This window comes from Lupinus angustifolius, unplaced genomic scaffold (assembly GCF_001865875.1).
Source record: "Lupinus angustifolius cultivar Tanjil unplaced genomic scaffold, LupAngTanjil_v1.0 Scaffold_2_268, whole genome shotgun sequence".
Lineage (NCBI taxonomy): Eukaryota > Viridiplantae > Streptophyta > Magnoliopsida > Fabales > Fabaceae > Lupinus > Lupinus angustifolius.
Window position 1 is genome coordinate 3,069 of NW_017716675.1, and position 19,044 is coordinate 22,112.

The 19,044-nt window shown below is 32.6% G+C and overlaps 2 protein-coding genes and 1 long non-coding RNA gene across 4 annotated transcripts; all 3 read right to left on the minus strand.

The window, feature by feature from the left end:
• Nucleotides 1-642: 642 nt before the first annotated feature.
• LOC109337206 (V-type proton ATPase subunit C-like) lies at nucleotides 643-9,867 on the minus strand. 2 transcript variants are annotated; one of them, XM_019574131.1, is made up of 11 exons: nucleotides 9,711-9,867; nucleotides 9,568-9,636; nucleotides 9,218-9,345; nucleotides 5,864-5,963; nucleotides 3,194-3,261; nucleotides 2,967-3,108; nucleotides 2,667-2,783; nucleotides 2,336-2,461; nucleotides 1,980-2,063; nucleotides 1,808-1,887; nucleotides 643-1,100 (listed from the first exon to the last, which is right to left on the minus strand). In XM_019574131.1, the coding sequence occupies exons 1-11, from the start codon at nucleotides 9,828-9,830 to the stop codon at nucleotides 998-1,000; spliced, it is 1,137 nt and encodes a 378-aa protein (XP_019429676.1). In that variant the 5' UTR covers nucleotides 9,831-9,867; the 3' UTR covers nucleotides 643-997. The 2 variants fall into 2 exon arrangements, with proteins under 2 accessions (XP_019429676.1, XP_019429674.1); XM_019574129.1 differs by lacking the exons at nucleotides 9,218-9,345; nucleotides 9,568-9,636; nucleotides 9,711-9,867 and adding exons at nucleotides 6,070-6,197; nucleotides 6,420-6,488; nucleotides 6,563-6,719.
• Nucleotides 9,868-14,526: 4,659 nt separating this feature from the next.
• On the minus strand, nucleotides 14,527-18,825 carry LOC109337208 (cysteine-rich and transmembrane domain-containing protein A). The gene is made up of 3 exons (XM_019574133.1): nucleotides 18,697-18,825; nucleotides 18,159-18,429; nucleotides 14,527-14,784 (listed from the first exon to the last, which is right to left on the minus strand). The coding sequence occupies exons 1-3, from the start codon at nucleotides 18,731-18,733 to the stop codon at nucleotides 14,733-14,735; spliced, it is 360 nt and encodes a 119-aa protein (XP_019429678.1). The 5' UTR covers nucleotides 18,734-18,825; the 3' UTR covers nucleotides 14,527-14,732.
• LOC109337209 lies at nucleotides 15,498-18,152 on the minus strand. The gene is made up of 2 exons (XR_002106415.1): nucleotides 17,675-18,152; nucleotides 15,498-15,583 (listed from the first exon to the last, which is right to left on the minus strand). It is a non-coding gene; the product is annotated as an uncharacterized LOC109337209 (long non-coding RNA).
• Nucleotides 18,826-19,044: the final 219 nt, after the last annotated feature.

Here is a 19,044-nt window from a genome sequence, read left to right on the forward strand (position 1 = left end):
TCCAACACATCCGGTACAATATTCTCATCTCTACTACATGGAGTCTATTCTCTTGTTCGGATTTTATCGTCCAATATTCAGTCTTATAATATTACAGGTCTTATAGTCGTACGGTAAAACTTCCACTTAATCTTGAGTGATACATTTTTATCACAAATAACACCCAAAACACCCCATCATTTCATCTAACCTACTTGAATCATATTATATTGACCCAAGATATTTAAATCTAGTGAGTAGCCGTATGACATTATCCTTAATCTGTATCTATCCAGCAAAGTTTCTTACATGTTGCTAAACTTATACTCTCTATACTTCATCTTAGTCCAACTTATACAGAATCCATGTAGTTCTAAAACTTACTCTCACACCTCTAACTTCCCATTTAATTCCTCATGACATCTGCTGTGTCAATATACTCTATTCCGTCTAGTTCTCAGAAATGCCAAAAAAACTTCAAAATAATTTTAAATAGAAAAAATGAGTATTATTGTCAAAAAGGTAAACAATGTAACCTCATAACATACTACTGCTTCCAGTTCAAAAAACATACTATGGCTTTAAAGGATGAGTGCATTAGCAATTTCCATATATATAAAATTTAATTTCACTGTTCAAATAAATATTCTTTCATATATAAACGAACAATACATTATTATGTCATAAAAATATTTAATTCTCACCGATAACTACTTTAAACATTACACAATCACAAACATGAATGTAAACTTTTATTTGTCCCCATAGTCAAACAAGAAAAGTTTAATGAAACAATACAAGTTGCTAATAATTAATCATGGTACCAGACTCTGCCCTTAACATTAAGAAGACCCTCTTGGAACTTCTGATTGCTTCAATTATAAATAAAATATCAAAGAATGGAACATCATGGTAATGTACAAAATCTTCAATTCATGTCTGGCAATGGCATTATTTGTGTCCAAAGGAACCCTTAAATGACTCTAAATTAAGAGAAGGGATATGATTCTGGGAGCACTCAAATAAGATTAACAGTAAAGGAGACATAAGGGTGAGCATCTGCATCACCAGCTAGGCCAGCCACCCCGCCGCCAACTTCATCCTCCGTCTTCCAGTATGCACTGCGCACAAAATATGAGCATGTTATGACATTAACAAATAACTATCAGATGATGGCAAGTTCTGGTAAAGTATGTAACATCACAGGTACATGAATTGAGTTTTTGAGAAGGCATAAATCAGAACAATAATATACACATATGATATACAGGGAAACCAAAGAGACCAGTAGCATGTTTTTTATTATTATGATGCTCAAGAAAATAACCAAATATGTTGTTTCCTTCATGTTAAAACATGAAACCAGTGTGGACTTGAGTTTTTTCAAGTTATTCTTCGACGACGTTGCAAGAAACTCTCAGATGAAGTACAGTTCAAATTGATACATCATGTTCAGTGTGTTACTCTTCTAATAAAATTAAGAGAATAAAGTATCTCCTGATATAAGGAGATAAATTATCTCCTACAGGTTACAGCCACTAACTAAAATCATGACATGCGTCAGATTTAATCATGTTCTATAAAAATATTTCTAAAACAAAACAAAACAATACACATGTCATACTTTTACCGGTGGAAGGAGATAAACTATCTCCTGATATGAGGAGATACTTTATTCTCTAAAATTAAAAGGCCTTCTCAGTGTTGTATGTTTTTATATCCAATAGCTATGTGCTTGTGTGTGAGTCTTAACAATGTGTAAAATCACTAGAGTCCATCAATATTAAACCGTTAAACCAGACAACAAATACATTAATAAGCTACTTGCCTGTTTGTGCTGTCACTCAGCCCTTCAAGGATAGAACGGACTTTCTTCTCAGCCTTTGTCGATGGAGCCAAAACCGATGCCTGGAATCAGCACAAGTTCCAATGCTCAGTGATAAATATTTAAATGGATGCAAAATGGAGATCGAGCTTCGGTTTTAAAAGAGTAGACCTACCAAGAAAGAAGGTGGCAGGCCATATCTCAGAATGCTCTCAGTAAATAAACGTACAGCGCAGAAATGCATCCAGGAGCTGAAAACCTTCAGAAAATGAAACGTAAAATTAATGAGTGAGAAGAACCACGGAAGATCAGAACTGTGCAAATTAAATGTAAACAAACACTAGAAAATTCAAATAAAGTAACTAAGAACCAGTCTATGATACCAGCCTCGGATTGAAAGGCTAATATGGAAAGAGACACATCAAGGTACATCAAAATCAAGCAAGAAGAAAGTCATTTACCAAATTTCTAACTTTTAATAATTCTTGAGTTTTTCCACAAATTAAAATTAGTGATAAAAGATAATAATACCTCTCCATAGCTGGTATAGCACCACTGCAACAAAGAACCTCTCAAACTTTCCTGATCTTGAACCAATTTCTCTAACTCCTGCTTTCGACTCTCATGTGTTTCTGGACTGAATTCGAAATCACGGATCTGAATACAATGACATATAGTCCATTAAACACCTCTCACCAACTCATGAAATGATACTAAACACTTGGCATTAGGTGACTCATACATTTCTCCATGTACGGCCTTCCATAAAGAAGTTGCAGGATTACTAATATTAAAAGAATATGGAGTTTATCCATATTAATAGTTTTAAGACACTATATGTGAATTAAGAAAAAATACTTACTTGGAATCCCTTTTCCCGTGCACTAGTTCTAAAGTTGTCCGCATCGCGATTAAAGAGTGTTACAGTATAAAGGGCATATTCATTATCTTCAAACAGCTTCTTAGAAGACCTGGGGACCTAAAATACTTAGTCCAATCAGAATACGGAATAAAGCAAGGAAGCTCAAAACATGTACTAAAATATTCAAGAGTGTCAACATTATTGGACTATGAAGATGAATTGCAGGGAGTTTTCAATTACAATAATCTCAGGGGAAAACAACAATATTTCAAATTTGTGAGCAAATATGGTATCTCTTACCACATAGCTTGTCAATGTTTCATAGCTTGAGAGCCAATCCTTCTGTGAATACTTGGAAACAATTGCAAGGAGGGTAGTTAAATGCTCCGAAGTTACAATATCCTCAGGTTTTACCAAGTTGGAAAGATCACGGACAGCTAAGCTGAAATAGACAAGTTGGGGATCTAAGAAATAGAATACTCAATACAGTATGTTTGAAAACTATATCAGTTGTAAAACATCCGCACCTTCCAGTTTGCTTTCGGTTGATAGCATTAAGCTGACTGCGGATATTGTTATACTCAGAAACGCGAACCTGAGATGGAAACAGAAGATTCAAGGGCCAATTATAAAATTCAAATTGTATATTTATCCAAAGAAAAATTCAATAACATCATGCAAAATAACAAGAGATATCCTTTACTCTATTCCACCCAAAAAAGAATAAAAATCATAAAGGAGCGCGGGGAAAACAATTTAAGCTTGCAAGACCTTTCTAAAATAGCTAGTCGGGATGTCTTCTTTGGCCATGTAGATAGACATATTATTCATTCTATTTATATCATTTTATTTGCAGAAAGAAAGGCCTTCTGAACTGTTAATGAAGAAAGGAGACCCCAACAGGAGAGAGCAACAAGGAAAGTACACAAGGGGGAATAGGAGAATTAATGATAAATACTGCTATGTTAGTGCTAACAATACAAAATTAACAAGAACGACTAATTTACCATTCTGAATGGTCATTGCTGTTACAGGAATGGTTAGTGGTCTTTGACTCTTAATTTTGCTTTGTTAACAGTTCTTGTTAATTCTCCCAAAACAATATAGATGTCCATGTATAAACAACAATCACTAGTACCCATGTTACTCTATGCTTACATCATAATACACAGGATCAACCAAAATGCATTTGGTAGGCACATACATTTACTAGAATAAAATAGAGACTAACTCTCTTACAATTTGATTAAGCTGAATAAAACAAAAAAGAAAAGACCTGCAAACTTAGAGGGTTTGCTTCCTCCCTAGCCAAACAGCCCCAAACCTTAACAGAGTACTAGCCTAACTCTACTCTTTAGCTCACCTCACATTTATCCCTGCTCATTCCTAACTGAATTTCCATTCTCACCCCTTTCCCACTGCCATGTAGGCATACAGTTATAGTGCAGGTCATTGGCTTGAACATTTCTCATTTTGCCCTTTGTGTATCCACCAATTCCCTTTCTATCCTTTCTCACATGCATGACATAACCAGGGTTCTATCAGCATCCTGATTAAGATATAAATTGACAATTATACCAGCACTCGAAACCCAATCATTCTATATTTTAATTAGCTTCATCCATGAAACAATGATATGAAATGGCACCACAAACAAGAATATAAAATGTCTCAGGGCTGGAAAGGATTACATCTTCCACATTGCACTAGCATGAATATTGACCTGGTCATTGGTATATAGCAATAAACTATCTCAACTAAAGTTAAACTCACACTAGTAACTCCATAGTAATGTGGCATGCACGTGATTAAAAAATGTGATATTTGACCATGCTAAATTCAGCATGTTAAATATTAATTTTTATTCCATTATGGGAACAATTTTTAATCTTAATTGTTATAAGTTATAAATTTACCCTTCTATTGCACTTCTGTATTTCCTTTTTATACAAATTGACAGCCTCTACATCCCAATCAACTATTAATTAATATACTTGATTTTGATTTCAGTTTGACACATCTCTTTGTAATAGGATGGTAGGAATGAAGGATAAGCTAATACAATATATTGACCTTATAAGTTGTTTGGTGCAAACATCAAACTGCATAATCTTACCATCAAACCCCCTATGCATTAAAATAGTGGGTAGCTTAATCATGCCCTTGGAGGTTAGATTAGGCTTGATTAGGTACTGATGCATAAGCTCATGTATTAGGTCTAATACTATGGCCTTACTCAGTCCTACATCCCAAACAGAGAGAAAAAGGTGAATCTTCTGTGGTTTATTATGATGAAATGTCATCTCAAGAGTGGGATTAGCTGATCTGATTTATTCCCTTTTGTAAACCTTAGGTGACAACCATAAGATTACCAAACCATCAACAGACTGAGTGTCTAGTACCAAACTGACATCAGTTGACAATTTGATAATGGCATCACAGAAAAGGTCACTGGATCAGATGTCAAGTTTTGACTTTAAATTAAACTCCAGAGGAGCTTTAAGCACATCAATCGGAGTGGAAAGTGTTTAACCTATTTGACTCAACAGAACACAATATTTAGTTCAAATGAAAAGTAAGTAGTTCCTAAGAGTCAAATGATTCAATAGCATGTTTTCCTTCTACATTATTTCAGAAGTTAAACATGTAGCATACCCCTTCGCCCAAAAAAAGAAAAAGGCTTCACAAACTGATTTATCAACTCTACAATCTTCATCATTCCATACACGTGTCAATTAGAAGCTTGCGAGCCACTATATTGACTAAATTATATGCGGGTAGCAACATGTCAAACTAGACTAGCCAAAAACTTCATATGAACACAAAGACTTAGCATCCCTTGATAGCAAGTGGCCATAAGTTAAGCAAGACAATTATTACAACTCGCTAGTTGCTTTGTCTCTAAAAAGGAATAATTTACCACTAGGGAGGCCCCGAGCAAGGTTTTAAATGGCGGCCGTGGTCACTGTTTCGGAGACTCCCAAAACGTTGACGTTACAGTCAATTTCGGGCCAATGCGACCTCAATTGCGATCATAATATGGTTTCAGTGTCTCACAAAACCTTAACATATTGGAGTTTGTAAATGTCATGGACCCAGTTTTAAAACATTGGTCTTGAGCAACACGAGAAAAACTGCTTATCTCCAAAATCTAACAGAAAACTGCAAGCCTGCAACTATTAAAAGAAAATGAAAACCTTGAGATCATCCTCAATCTTTGCCACTTGACCATGAATACCATCCACGATCTCCTTCAATGGCGACACTGTTGGATACTTCGCTTCATCCCAAACAAACCTGAACCCATCAGAAAACATTAAAAATCCATCACACAAGCGAATCAAACAAAAACACACAACAGATCACAGATCCAAAACAGCACTCCAATTAAAAAAAACAAAACCTGGTCAAATACGAATCAACCGGAACTCCATCAACCGTGAGGCCACCGCTATCACCACCAGAAACCCTCTCCAGCTCCTCAATCTGACGCCTGATCTTATGCGAAACTCCTTCCATGAAATTATTCGACTACAGACATAATCAAACACATAAATCAATAAAATCGAGATTCCAAAATCCAGAATCGCGAATCAAATAAACTTTGCATTATAATGTTGTAATAAAACACATAATCAGAACATAAATCAACAAAATCGAGATTCGAAATTCCAAAATCCAGAATCGCGAATGAAATAAACATTGCATTATAATATTATAATGAGATTGATTGAAGTGATTAACATGATTTACCTTAGCGAGATCATCGCTGAGGGAGAGAAGAGAATCTAGGGTTCCGACACGGAGATTAGGAATATTGAACTGCGAATGAAATGTAAGAGAATGAATGAATGAATATATATAGTGTGAGAGAGAGAAAGAGAGGGTTATTATACTCTGTGGAGAGGAGTATCGAAGGAATGGTGAGAGATTTGTTGCTGTAATTGATTCCATAGAGTGGAATGTGATGATGAGTTTTGGACAGGAAGAGAAACTACCCAGTATCTGTTCGCCATTCAACTTCTCTTCTTTCTTTTTTCTGAAACTCACTCACTATCTCTCTTACAAATTACAATACATATTTATTTACAACAACCTTACAAATTAAATGCCAACAATTACCTAATCATTCATTACAATAAAGGGTAACACCGTAACACTTTTTTAAATAGAGTTTAAAAAAGTTTTTTTACACAGTCACATATATATTAAATCCTTTTAAATAGGTGTAATGTTTATTTATTATGTGTCTAAAGATTTATATATAATTAATTCATTATTAATTTGTAGTTTTTTATGAGTCAATGATAATAAATTAGGTATTGTGAATAATGCAATATCAGCGTATACATTTTTCTCTAATTCTTAATATAAATCAATGATAAATAAATGATACTAATATCTTTGGAGTTTTAGTGAAATTATATAAATCACCCTTCACTTTTTTACACCTACACAAACTCTCTAATTTCTATATTTTCATTACACTAACACCACTGCATGAAATAATGTAATCTTTTAAACAAAAAATATGATAAATGCAACTAAATTAAACAAAACATGATATATCATAAAGACAAGCCCAAATAATATACAAATTAATATATCTTTATTATTTTTTAGTTCGTTATGATATAATATAATATAGTAACTATATATAGAACTTTACACTAATAGTTCATAGATATTATCACTTTACAAATATTGATTTAATTAAAAGTAATAATATGAATAGTGGATGATGTAATCATATGTAATGATAGCAATGTTATAAAATTCAGCTCGGACCAGTCGATCAGATTGGTTCAACCGTGAACCAAACATCTAACTGGTATGAGTCTCTTATCTAACTGGTTTTGCATAAAATCGGGTTGACCCGTTTAGTTTAAGTCTAAAACCAGTGACTCGGGAGGTCGGACCGGTCAGTCAATAAAAAAAACCAAATCGGTGTTATTTTTTAATAAAAAAACTAGTACTTTTAACTCATTTGTAGTTATGTTTGTCATTTGTTAGTTTACATTATAACAAAATCTCCGTTGTTTAATTAAATTTTAAACTTAGTGTAGGTTTTTGTTGTAGTTAAAACATAGCTCATTTGTTTGATGATGTTATGAACTTACTTGTGTCATTTTTTAGTAATAAAATCTTATTTTTTTTGTTTAACTAGACATGATAATGTTTTTAAATTTTGAGTATACAATTATTAAATACTGTTACGTAATATTATGAATTTTTTAGAAGTTTTAATGTAAATCAAGTTAATCGGTCCAACCATTGACCCACTGGTTGAACCAGTAACTCATTGACTCAGTATCCTGATCGAGTTATTGATCAGTCCGAGTTTAATAACAATGAATGATGGTGTATAAATATTTACATTCACAATATATAAATATTATACTCTTTTAAAATAACTAAGTTTATCTTCTTGATGCATTTATTTGTATGATATTTTTTTGGTAAGTTGAAATGTATTATGGACCACACGTTGGAAATTCTTGGGTAATAATAATGTAAAAACATATGTTTATCTATCTTTATTTCAACATAACGGTACTCACAATAAAGCTCTTTATCAAAATTATTTCACATGCTCTCACATAAAATCTAACTTGTTTTCGCTCTTTGAACCTCTAAGTCTTGAGGTTCCATGAAACTGAAGAGAAATATATTCTCAACAAATCTTCTCAAACTTTCCGCCCAATCCACAATGGTACAATACACAAAAATATTTTAAATGGGCCCTCTATATTCCCAATAATTAAAAAACAACTTTAATTTTACTTCATTTATGTAACACTCAAAAACTAACAATTCATTAAACTAAACTAGTAGTATAAGTTAAATGTCGCTATTTTGAATAAAATTTTAACATTTATTCTTAACTTTTAACCTAATATAATATCCAGATATTTAATAAATCTTATATCATTGAGGGCTAGTGAGAGTTAGAGTAAAATGTGAGTGAAGTTGTGGATTCCATTTAAAAACTTATGGGTGTTGGTATTTTCTTAGTAAAATTCATTTTTCGTGTAAGGAACTAATCTTTTCTAAGGATGTATGATTATCCCTCTTATTGTTACACTTTGAACATTTGACATTTTGGCCAAAGGGATACAATGGGATTTGGGATAAACAATCACGCACCCGTGCCATTTTTTTTCCACAATATTGACTGCCAGTGTCAGTTCTCGAAATTCCCACTTTGGTTGTTTGTGTCAATTCTCAAGTGTCACGGAAAGAAAGAGGGAGAAGGTTGTCGGAAATGCGTCGACGTAATATAAGGGGAAGAGAAAGAGAAGTTGAGAGGTAAATGCCTTCAACTTTGCACAAATTATAATGAGGGAATGAAATTTCTATTTATAGCCTGAGATCTCCAACAACTCTATCATAATGACTAAGATTTTCCGACACTGTTGGATACTTCGCTTCATCCCAAACAAACCTGAACCCATCAGAAAACATTAAAAATCCATCACACAAGCGAATCAAACAAAAACACACAACAGATCACAGATCCAAAACAGCACTCCAATTAAAAAAAACAAAACCTGGTCAAATACGAATCAACCGGAACTCCATCAACCGTGAGGCCACCGCTATCACCACCAGAAACCCTCTCCAGCTCCTCAATCTGACGCCTGATCTTATGCGAAACTCCTTCCATGAAATTATTCGACTACAGACATAATCAAACACATAAATCAATAAAATCGAGATTCCAAAATCCAGAATCGCGAATCAAATAAACTTTGCATTATAATGTTGTAATAAAACACATAATCAGAACATAAATCAACAAAATCGAGATTCGAAATTCCAAAATCCAGAATCGCGAATGAAATAAACATTGCATTATAATATTATAATGAGATTGATTGAAGTGATTAACATGATTTACCTTAGCGAGATCATCGCTGAGGGAGAGAAGAGAATCTAGGGTTCCGACACGGAGATTAGGAATATTGAACTGCGAATGAAATGTAAGAGAATGAATGAATGAATATATATAGTGTGAGAGAGAGAAAGAGAGGGTTATTATACTCTGTGGAGAGGAGTATCGAAGGAATGGTGAGAGATTTGTTGCTGTAATTGATTCCATAGAGTGGAATGTGATGATGAGTTTTGGACAGGAAGAGAAACTACCCAGTATCTGTTCGCCATTCAACTTCTCTTCTTTCTTTTTTCTGAAACTCACTCACTATCTCTCTTACAAATTACAATACATATTTATTTACAACAACCTTACAAATTAAATGCCAACAATTACCTAATCATTCATTACAATAAAGGGTAACACCGTAACACTTTTTTAAATAGAGTTTAAAAAAGTTTTTTTACACAGTCACATATATATTAAATCCTTTTAAATAGGTGTAATGTTTATTTATTATGTGTCTAAAGATTTATATATAATTAATTCATTATTAATTTGTAGTTTTTTATGAGTCAATGATAATAAATTAGGTATTGTGAATAATGCAATATCAGCGTATACATTTTTCTCTAATTCTTAATATAAATCAATGATAAATAAATGATACTAATATCTTTGGAGTTTTAGTGAAATTATATAAATCACCCTTCACTTTTTTACACCTACACAAACTCTCTAATTTCTATATTTTCATTACACTAACACCACTGCATGAAATAATGTAATCTTTTAAACAAAAAATATGATAAATGCAACTAAATTAAACAAAACATGATATATCATAAAGACAAGCCCAAATAATATACAAATTAATATATCTTTATTATTTTTTAGTTCGTTATGATATAATATAATATAGTAACTATATATAGAACTTTACACTAATAGTTCATAGATATTATCACTTTACAAATATTGATTTAATTAAAAGTAATAATATGAATAGTGGATGATGTAATCATATGTAATGATAGCAATGTTATAAAATTCAGCTCGGACCAGTCGATCAGATTGGTTCAACCGTGAACCAAACATCTAACTGGTATGAGTCTCTTATCTAACTGGTTTTGCATAAAATCGGGTTGACCCGTTTAGTTTAAGTCTAAAACCAGTGACTCGGGAGGTCGGACCGGTCAGTCAATAAAAAAAACCAAATCGGTGTTATTTTTTAATAAAAAAACTAGTACTTTTAACTCATTTGTAGTTATGTTTGTCATTTGTTAGTTTACATTATAACAAAATCTCCGTTGTTTAATTAAATTTTAAACTTAGTGTAGGTTTTTGTTGTAGTTAAAACATAGCTCATTTGTTTGATGATGTTATGAACTTACTTGTGTCATTTTTTAGTAATAAAATCTTATTTTTTTTGTTTAACTAGACATGATAATGTTTTTAAATTTTGAGTATACAATTATTAAATACTGTTACGTAATATTATGAATTTTTTAGAAGTTTTAATGTAAATCAAGTTAATCGGTCCAACCATTGACCCACTGGTTGAACCAGTAACTCATTGACTCAGTATCCTGATCGAGTTATTGATCAGTCCGAGTTTAATAACAATGAATGATGGTGTATAAATATTTACATTCACAATATATAAATATTATACTCTTTTAAAATAACTAAGTTTATCTTCTTGATGCATTTATTTGTATGATATTTTTTTGGTAAGTTGAAATGTATTATGGACCACACGTTGGAAATTCTTGGGTAATAATAATGTAAAAACATATGTTTATCTATCTTTATTTCAACATAACGGTACTCACAATAAAGCTCTTTATCAAAATTATTTCACATGCTCTCACATAAAATCTAACTTGTTTTCGCTCTTTGAACCTCTAAGTCTTGAGGTTCCATGAAACTGAAGAGAAATATATTCTCAACAAATCTTCTCAAACTTTCCGCCCAATCCACAATGGTACAATACACAAAAATATTTTAAATGGGCCCTCTATATTCCCAATAATTAAAAAACAACTTTAATTTTACTTCATTTATGTAACACTCAAAAACTAACAATTCATTAAACTAAACTAGTAGTATAAGTTAAATGTCGCTATTTTGAATAAAATTTTAACATTTATTCTTAACTTTTAACCTAATATAATATCCAGATATTTAATAAATCTTATATCATTGAGGGCTAGTGAGAGTTAGAGTAAAATGTGAGTGAAGTTGTGGATTCCATTTAAAAACTTATGGGTGTTGGTATTTTCTTAGTAAAATTCATTTTTCGTGTAAGGAACTAATCTTTTCTAAGGATGTATGATTATCCCTCTTATTGTTACACTTTGAACATTTGACATTTTGGCCAAAGGGATACAATGGGATTTGGGATAAACAATCACGCACCCGTGCCATTTTTTTTCCACAATATTGACTGCCAGTGTCAGTTCTCGAAATTCCCACTTTGGTTGTTTGTGTCAATTCTCAAGTGTCACGGAAAGAAAGAGGGAGAAGGTTGTCGGAAATGCGTCGACGTAATATAAGGGGAAGAGAAAGAGAAGTTGAGAGGTAAATGCCTTCAACTTTGCACAAATTATAATGAGGGAATGAAATTTCTATTTATAGCCTGAGATCTCCAACAACTCTATCATAATGACTAAGATTTTCTCCAACGACTCTCTAATGACTCTTTCCTTGTTGCACGTGTGTTGACTTGGTCAAAACACGGTCCAAGCCAACAAGGTCCTAAAAATTAAATTAATTAATTAATAAATAAATATTTTATTAAAAATAATGTTAGGGCTACAACTTAAGGATTATAAAGCCTTTCAATTTCTCTCCTTCAAGCAAAGTGTGGCTAATGAGTTTTTTCCATTTCACTCCAACACATCATTATTTTCTACAAATTCCAACATGGTCAATATCAACAAATTATATATCTATTATATCTTTCTACATATAATATGTTAATGATATTTATTTGCAACAATAGAGATTGTATAGTGTTCTATTTTTTATCTGCTAATGATATTTATTAGGATGGACAATGACAAATCCAAAAAATATTAGCTCATTACTCAAAAAGAATAAAGGAATATTATTAGTAGTACAACAAAAATTCAAACATGATACATCTATTCTTTCCTGGCATTCATTACTATTTCTTAGAGCAAGGCATAAGCTATTCATTTCGAAAAAATGAGTTAACTTTAAAGGATTAAGTAGGTTATTGATGATGTTGAAGTCTTGTCAATTTGAAGTGCTTCACATTTTTTATAAGAACTAACACATCAACATGCAATTCTGTTTCTGCTTTTATCATACCTTATGATGTTTTATCGTTTCACCACATTTTATGGATTAATTATGGAAACTAGTTTCGTCCGATTTAGTCCAAACTCCTAAATCCTATGTAAGCAACCCAAATTTGTACGGATAACCCATTTTAACAAGTTTAAGAATAATTAAAATTTAAAACCATTATCCATGTAATCCATGTAATTTATTAAAATGGTAATATGATTTTTAAGTATCTTTTAATCCTAATCACTCCTCCATATATAAAAATATAATTTATTGGGTCCACATTTTTTGGATTATTAATCTTAAATAAGAAAATTCATGAGGTCACCAAGCTTTCATTATTTCAAAATACTACATTCCTACTGTATATTCGTGTGATAGGAATGTGTAATTTTGTTATAAAAAAGTGGAAAATTAAAATAATAATAATAGAAAAAATATGTATACACTCATCATTTTATAAAAGTTTTTTACATTATTATTGATCATTCATAAGTTATAAAAATGAATAGATGATGAATAATATATTGAATGTGTATAAATTTTTAACTATCATTTATTATTTAGAAAGAAATTATTTCATTTCCAAAATCAAGACATTAAACATTGGAGTTATTTTCTTTAATGATACTAAAATATTGCAAATTTAAAATAAGAAATTAAATAATAAAATAATATTTATTATTTGGAAATTGGTTATTTTATTCAAATATCGAGATCTCAAACACAGGAGTTATTTTCATATATTAAAACAAATCAAATTTCTCTAATATAATTTCTAATACATTAATGATGATAGCTGTGAAAGGATCTGTATCATTTTATGATGGAATCAATCAATGATGAATTCATTATTCACTAATTACAACTACAAAATATACAATCATATCCACATAAAATCTGTAACAAAAAAATATCCGCATAAATTTATTTTCAGTAGAGTACTAAAAGAAATCATTGCCCACGTTTAAAAAAAAACATTTCATAAAGTTTTGAAAAGAGATAAAATATTTGACTAAATGAACTTACATTATTAAAAAATACTTGTAAAAACATTATATTTAAATAAAAAATTCAAAAAATTTGTATTTACTAAAAATATGTTGCATGATTCAAGTGGCATCTATATATATAGTCATATGCATAGCCAGTACAAAATCACAATTTTTTGTAAAGAAATAAGAAGAGACAACTAATAAAATTTCGATAATATATTAAAATTTAATTGTAATTAAATTTTAGTCATAAATAATTATTTTGGTTAGCACCAAAAAAACAAAAATGTAGTTGTATTTAAATATGAGATATTGGATATGTCTTCACACTACTTAGGATATGATATAAATGTACATAGTTTTAGTAATTGTTTTCATGGACTTACATTACATTGCGGCCCAAGATTACAAAATAATGAAAAAAGGTGTTTATTGACGAGAGCAAGGCATAAATGATAAAAGTATAATATCTATGCATTTTCTATGTAAAGATTTATACATAGTCACTACATCGTCCAACATTCATTTGAATTACTTTTTATTTTTATTTTTAAGAAACAATGATTCGTAAATATGAATGGTGGATGATACACTGACAGTGTATCTATATATATATACCTTTTTCTGAAACAATAAATGAGGTTGTTGTTCCACATAAAAAGACTTTGCACTATCAATATACATATATATTAAGCTTTGATACAAAGAAATTCAGACCACATTACAGAAACTATGAAGAAAACCCAGCAAGAATCCAAGTGGGAGAAGGGTTAGTAACCAAGAGTTACAAGAATAACCAATACTAACCAATTCCACACATCAAATAATAATATATTTTTCCATAGATCCATACCCAAACAACTTTTAACATGATGATTATCAAAAGCAGCAACACTCCTCTACCAAACAACAGCAACAAAGTGCTGTCAAGCTGCATATGTACATCAAGGAATCACATCTCTTACATTTGTAATGCAAATTAATGATTATGCTTATTCTGTGAATCATACTAGCAATTATATGGTTAGAAAGAGAGACATTTGCAGCAATACAACAACGTATTGGACCGGACCGGACCAGTCCTTTAGGAGTTCTTCAAGCTCTATCAGACGGAACAAAACTACTTTTTGAAGAGAATCTTATTTCATTTAGGGGAGATATTCGTTTATTCAGTATCGGACCATCCATATCAGTCATATCAATTCTAATAAGCTATTCCGTAATTCTTTTTTACTATAACAGGGAAGCTTGTAATGAAATGAAATATCTCCCTACACTTGATTTCATTTTTTTGTTCATTAAGTTTCTAGATCAATGCTTGGTTTACAACGAATAAACTTAAACAGAGGACTCACATTTCAATGCACTATTACCACAAAAAAGGGTATATGAGACTTGCAACAAAGAAATATAAATGTGCTTGAGAACAGTAAAACTATTAAACAAAATTTCATACATTTTATTTTAAGCTGATTAAGATTCCCCAACTTTGTAGTGTAATGTGAAATTAATGAAGATAGACAATAATGACAGATGACTCCAATAAAGAAAGAGTTTTGCACCACTAATTAAAAAAAAAACCACTAAAATGAGTTTCAAGATGACTCGGGCACTCAAAGGAGGATCATACTAAGCTTCTATTATCTATCATTTAAGAGGGTCAGATTGGCACAACGGTAAGGTAGTTGCTTAGTGACCATGAGGTTACGGGTTCAAATCTTGGAATCAGTCTCTCGACTTGCAGGGCACGGCTACGTACATCTATCCTCTGCAGACCCTACTAAGTGGGAGCCTTGTATACCGGACCGCCTTTTTTTATAACTCAATATCCATTTGTCGAGTTCACCGTAGGTTTTATGGCATACTAATCAGCATCAAAGACAAATAAAACTCCAAAAAAGTGAATTTGGTAATGGCAGGAATGACTATATATTTAGACCAGATCAAGAATATAATACTAGAAGGAACAGGGATGAACTGGGTAAGAATGAGTCAAATAGATCATGTGTGAAAGAAAGGAGAAAGAAAGTGAATGAGATAAATGGAGGAATGACTATAATAATAGAGAAAAAGCCAAATGTAGAGGAGGATTCTGGAATAAAGGGAAAGGGAACAAAACATGAATTGTGTGGGGAATGGAAGTCAGAAAATGAATAGGCATGAAATGAGTAAGGAGGAGAAATTTTGCTGTGGGTTGAAATATTCTGGGAAATGTGAATCTGCAGAAATTCCCTTGTCCATTTTCTCCTCTTTTTTCATGTGATTTCAGTCTTAACCGTGGGCTGCCTCGGCTTCTAGTTCTAAGGCTCCCTTGTTTCTATTGTAATTCAAAGTTTCTATCAACTTGGTATCGAAGTTCCGTATCTAGGGAGACTTGGAATGATGGAAAACAAGGATGAAGAGCAGATTGAAGGAGATGGAAAGGAGGTTGAAATGTCAGTTAAAGGGGCTTCAGGATAAAGAAGTGATTGAGCAAGGACCGATCAAGAATGGATGGCCATGGGAACAGCAGCGGGAGTAGCAGATTTACGATCAAGATTGAGGATTGTAAGTGCCATATTTCACAGGGGAAGACCAATGCAGATGGATCTATAGGGCCGTTGAACACTACTTCCATGTAGAATTACGGCCCAGGTATCATTGATCCTGCGAAAGGGTTACTATTATGATGATCTAGACAAGTATCTTGTTTATTCATGTTAAAAATTGACATTCAGAATCAGAACATACTCAGAACTATTTAAAGTGGTTTAGGACACCGTTTTTGTCTGAATTGCTTATTTCTTTAGATGCACCATTAACTCGCTGTGTAGAAAGAAATAAAATAGAAAACTACAAGGAACAAACATAACACTTAAAAAGATGATCCAATAGCAACAGACATTTTCTGTGAAGAGCTTACAAAGGTTTCTACTTGATGTGATATTATAGGGATCATGTGATATTTATCTATCCATATTTTAGAGAATTTGATTGGTGGCTTCCCTTTCAGAAATGCCTTAAGTATCATACTGATATGTTTGGGGACTAATGGGATGGGAGGGTGAGAAGAGAGGGAGACTCTGTGACAAAAGTTTGTCATATTAAACCATTAGATTAAAATTACAAGAAAAAAAGGGTCAGAAATTAGTGTAAGAATTTGTCAATTACCCATATGTGCACATAGGGTTCTGTATACTCATGTATTGACAAATTACCCATACCTATACCTCATGTATTGGTCCATATACGCACATAGGTACACGCAAATTTGACGTTTGGAAGTAATAACTATGTCATATTTAACATTCAAAGAGAGGTCAGCCTTGACGCGAAGGTAAGAATGTTGTTTAGTAACCAAGAAGTCATGAGTTTAAATTGTGGAAACAAGACTACATACATCTACCCTTCCTAGACCCTACAAGGCGAGAGCCTCGTGTATTGGGTCACCCCATTTTTTATATCTTTAACATTCAAAGAATGCCACCAGTGCTTATAGAATGAGGGTTCGGGTCAACTTTGCGGTAAGTATGGTGCACCACCAAGTTGTCCACTATATCGATGGGAACCATCACTTAGTTGAGACTTTCACATTTTGATACCATAATGCACTAATTGACAAACTAACATTGTTCCTGCCCAGCTGATCCAGAATTCCAGATTACAACAAAGCGAAGCACCATGAGAATGCAAGAACCTATTATATTAATCAAACAATGGATCTAGCTGTCATTATAGCCCAAGCTCAACATTAAAATAGATACTCCTCATCTAAAAACCATAAAGTGTCCTTAACTTTTATATTTTGGAGTTATCAGTGGCTAAGCATTCCCGGGAACAACCTCTCCACTTACGGGGTAAGGCTGCATACATCTACCCCCTTCTCAGACCTCACTAAGTGGGAGACTCGTGGACTGGGTCGCCCTTTTTTACTGGATAAGCATTCCAATTATTGGGTTTAAAACAATGTCACTCCAAACCCCTATCCCACCCCAAATCCATAAAGTGTAATTTTCCTAAATCTTAAACTACACATGTTTGTTCTAAGGAAAAAGTAAAGTGTTCAATAGGATTAGCTTATTCCAATGTTATAAATTGCACTCTGCAACAGCAATATCGCGGTTTTTGGAGTTTCCATAGTGGCATCGCAATCATAATTGCACCCAAATCTGCCGCAATGTTACACAAGTGTGATAACCGTGATGGCAATTTAAAACACTGACTTACTTAATTTGATTGAGATATAACAATGTAAATCTAATCAACAATATGGAAAAAACAAAAATTACAAAAAAATAAATAAGGAATGTATTACAAAAAACATACCAGCCTTGCAAGAATGAACCAAAACCAGAGTCACCATCGCCGTGGTGGTGGCAGTGGTAATGGGGCGGAGGCGGCGGCGGTGGATACCCTCCATTGAAATAGCCCTGATACCCTTCATATTGTGGACGCTGTGGTGGGTACCCCGCATACCCAGATGGTTGTTGTGGTGGTGGGTACCCTTCATATGGCGGTGGTGGAGGGTACCCATCATAAGGTGGCGGTGGCGGTGGCGCTGATGGGTAACCTGGTGGTGGATAAAATGACCCGTACCCTGTAAGAAAAAAAATAGAAACTCAGATCATGATCTTTAAAGTTTGAAAGAATATAAGGAAAAAATATATATTATTATTGATCGTTAATTAGAAGAGGGTTTGTGATCAATGTTTTAAATCTAAGCGGTCCTTACAGACGCCGATATGTTTTGGGAGTCGCTAAAGCCATATCTAGGTCATATCTACTAAGAATGTTCATAATTGTTTGAAACATTAAAGTTTTGGAAGTTTCCAAAACTGCTACCGAACCATAATTATGGATGTACCTGGAGGGGGATGGGGTGGAGTCTGGTAATTACTCATAATGGTATTGGGAGGATGTTCTGGGCAGAGAAAAAAATGGTGGTGTTGAATGGAACCTATATTCTAGTTAGTAGGGTAGGTTTTGTTAATCACTCTAGTCCAATGATTACTTGCCATGTCTTCACATATGAGATATGTATACTTGGAGGATCGTTTGTTCGAGTTAACATCTTATCTATTAACGGAGAGATATCTGTTTTAAAAAACAAAGGAAAATGTAAATTTCAATGACATCTTTATCATTTTAAATATAATGAAATTACACTTTTACCACTAAAAACAAATGTACAAACATATACTTACCTCTCTGA

What these genes read in the sequence shown, in the direction of transcription:
- LOC109337206 (XM_019574131.1), bottom strand. Translation starts at nt 9,830, where the DNA reads ATGGCGAACAGATACTGGGTAGTTTCTCTTCCTGTCCAAAACTCATCA. An exon ending in TCAGCGATGATCTCGCTAAG is followed by an intron (nt 9,346 to 9,567) that starts GTAAATCATGTT and finishes TTATGTCTGTAG; the next exon opens with TCGAATAATTTCATGGAAGG. An exon ending in GCTATACCAGCTATGGAGAG is followed by an intron (nt 2,064 to 2,335) that starts GTATTATTATCT and finishes CATTTTCTGAAG; the next exon opens with GTTTTCAGCTCCTGGATGCA.
- LOC109337208 (XM_019574133.1), bottom strand. Translation starts at nt 18,733, where the DNA reads ATGAGTAATTACCAGACTCCACCCCATCCCCCTCCAG. An exon ending in TCCACCCCATCCCCCTCCAG is followed by an intron (nt 18,430 to 18,696) that starts GTACATCCATAA and finishes TTTTTCTTACAG; the next exon opens with GGTACGGGTCATTTTATCCA. An exon ending in GGTTCATTCTTGCAAGGCTG is followed by an intron (nt 14,785 to 18,158) that starts GTATGTTTTTTG and finishes GTACATATGCAG; the next exon opens with CTTGACAGCACTTTGTTGCT.